This window comes from Aplysia californica, unplaced genomic scaffold, assembly GCF_000002075.1.
Source record: "Aplysia californica isolate F4 #8 unplaced genomic scaffold, AplCal3.0 scaffold00568, whole genome shotgun sequence".
In the NCBI taxonomy this organism is placed as follows: Eukaryota; Metazoa; Mollusca; class Gastropoda; order Aplysiida; family Aplysiidae; genus Aplysia; species Aplysia californica.
In genome coordinates, this window is record NW_004797838.1 from 432,227 (window position 1) to 435,261 (window position 3,035).

Consider the following 3,035-nt stretch of genomic DNA (forward strand, 5'->3'; position numbering starts at 1 on the left):
AACACCGCCCCGACACATTATTTCGACAAGAACAACCGAAGATAACCATGAAAAGCGACCAAAGACACCAAAAAAAGGTCAAGAATATTGAGTTGATGTCTTCTGCATGTGCTCTAGTTTTCACGGCTCACTCTAACCCCCCTCCTCCCAAATGAAAATAATCAAACAACAAAAAACAAAAAACAAATAACAAACAAACCATAAACAACAGCACCCCCTTCACACCCACAAAATCAAGCAAACTAACCAAAAACAACAACAACAACAACAACAACAGCAACAAAAAACCCCCAATAAAAACCAAACCAAAAAGCACCCACAAAAAACAAGCAAACAAGTAAAATAAATCAAAACAAAATAAAAACTGCCCGGGCCGAACATGACCGAAAAAGTGACTCTTCCTAAAAGAAAAAAGGCACACGAGAACAATGATGAAATCCAATGCATTTTGAATTTTAATATTCGATTTTCTCTCATCCGGGTGCTCCGTTAGCTCAGTTGGTATCATGTTGGACTACAGTGTGGGTGACCCTAGTTCGAATCCTAGAATGGGCGTTCTTGAACTCGGGTGGTTTTGTCCAGAGCTTTCAAGGCTCATAACCAATTTAGCTCCGTCCTATCGGAGACGGACGTTAAATTCGGAGGCCCCGCTACTTGAATAATCTAACAGTGTTTGATAGGGATGTTGCATCTACTTTTCTCTAACCCCGAAAATATGAATTTTTAAATTATTTTTTTAAATGTAGACGTATAACTGAGGTAGACGCCATCTTTGTTGGTTGTCCTCTACTGTCACAGAGATCTTTCCTTCTGTAGAGGCCGGAGACGTGCCGTTATCACAGTTGGCATCAAGCAACCTGCATCGGAACTACCTGCGGTTCGAACTCCAAGATTGGGGGTGTCTTAAACTTGGGTAAAAAGAAACAACAAAAGACAAAACAAACAAAAACAAAACAAAACAAAACCAAAACAATCAACAAAAAAACCCAACAACAACAAAACAAACAAACAGACAAACAAACAAACAACAACAAAACACGCACATAAAAAACCAAAAAACTTGGCCTAATTATTTCAAAATGTGGGTCTACTGACAATCTTTCTACTGACAATTAATGTTTACAAACAAACAAACACACTCCACCACACCCCTCGACGTACACAGACGTACACTCAAATGTATAACGTACTTTATTCATATATCACAGATAATAATAATATACATTCAGTATCAAAACATCTTTAACTTCTCTCAAGCATAGCAGACAGAAAAATCACGAGGATGCTGTTAAGTGGAAATAAAGAATGATTAGAATTTAGTACTACTTATTTTCATGCAAATTGCCAATATTGTTGGTTCTAAAAGAGAGAAGCACTTGAGCACATGAATGTTCATTTAGTACAACGAAAAGTAGACAGACAGACAGACAGACAGACAGACAGACAGACAGACAGACAGACAGACAGACAGACAGACAGACAGACAGACAGGCAGACAGGCAGATAGACAGACAAACAGATTGAGAGACACTAAGACAGACAGACAAATACAAAAGATGGAAACGAAAGAATTTTGACTAGACAGTGACGCACTCCATATGCTTACTTACATCATATCATACATTAAAAAAATTGCGTAGAGGAAAAGAACGTATAAAAATAGTCTTTATCTCTTCTCCCTGCCTTCATAATATAGTTGTATGCTACTCTCTAGTTACACCTGCTCTTTTAAGCACTTATATGACCTATTAGTGGTGCAAGTGCCGTAAAACCAAAGACCGGTATAAGGTAGTAGAGAATATTGGGTAAAACTCTTAACTAAAACTAATCATTGACCGTCTTGAACAATCCCACTGTCCTCTCCACTAATCAGAAGGCGTAAGACATCTGTGTCAGCCAATGATTGCTCAGCTTTCCTAGCCAACTCGTCAGACTCTTCTCCCCTGACCTCTTCCACGGAACAGGATGTCTCGTCATCCTCAGAGTCGTCAGAGCTGAAACCTTCGTCATACGTCACTTCCTCCTCGCCAGGAAGCTCTGCACAATGGCGCGTCTTCCGTAGCTCCGTGGGCTGGTGGGTGGAACAAGAGTGGTTGTTGTTGTTGTTGTTGTAGTTGTTGTTGTTGTTGTTGTTGATGTTGTTGTTGTTGTTGTTGTTGTTGTTGTTGTTGTTGACGTGGTGGTGGTGGTGGTGGTGGTGGAGGTGATAATGCTGCTGCTGCTGTTAATGCTGGCGGTTGTAGTGGCAGTGACGGTAGTTGTGATGATGATGACGATAATGAAGACGACGACAGTGACAACGATGCTTTTGAAGCCCTATGATGCTTATGGTGCTTGTGATGATGCTTATGATGATGCTCATGATGATGATGAAGGTGATGATGATGACGACGACAATGACGGTGACAATGATGATGATGATGATGACGACGATGATGGTGGTGATGAGGACAAACGCATGTTTTATAAACAATGTAGCAACACCAAAGTATAAAAAACAACGTCGGACTTAAGTAAAAAATAAATACCTTCGTCACCAATCGGAAACCACCACCATCATACTGAAGGATGCGGTTTCGAACCGCGGCGATAGCGGCTTCTATAGTGGCCACTCCGTCGGCTCGCTTTCTGGCCACCGTCTCCAGGAATATGTTATAGTACGGCGCTTCTTTGTACAGAATCTGTGCAGAAAACATCAAAGGAATGTAAACAACAACAACAGCAGCAACAGCAACAACAATAACAGCAACAACAACAATTACATCAACAACAAACAACAGCAACACAACAACATCATAATCAACAACAACAACAACAACAGCAGCAGCAGCAAGCGGTGGCATCTCTTTGGGGAGGATTCAGGGAGGTTGGTCTGCCTCACCCGCTACCCAAGAGAGGCAGTTGCCCTGGCGAAGAGCACGCTCTTCGGGGCTCCAAACATTTCGAACGGATAGGCTACCACACACACAAACAAACACACACACACACACATACACACACACACACACACACACACACACACACACAACAACAAC

The 3,035-nt window shown here is 41.5% G+C and overlaps 1 protein-coding gene across 1 annotated transcript in view; it reads right to left on the reverse strand.

The window, feature by feature from the left end:
• Window positions 1-1,178: 1,178 nt before the first annotated feature.
• The window catches only part of LOC101858212 (eukaryotic translation initiation factor 2 subunit 1), a gene marked incomplete at its 5' end in the record, with an annotated part of 8,463 nt that continues 6,606 nt past the window's right edge, over window positions 1,179-3,035 (reverse strand). Inside the window, 2 exon segments of the mRNA XM_005107007.3 lie at window positions 1,179-2,071; window positions 2,529-2,681. Coding sequence (XP_005107064.1) covers window positions 1,829-2,071; window positions 2,529-2,681 — 396 coding nt within the window. The 3' untranslated portion in view covers window positions 1,179-1,828.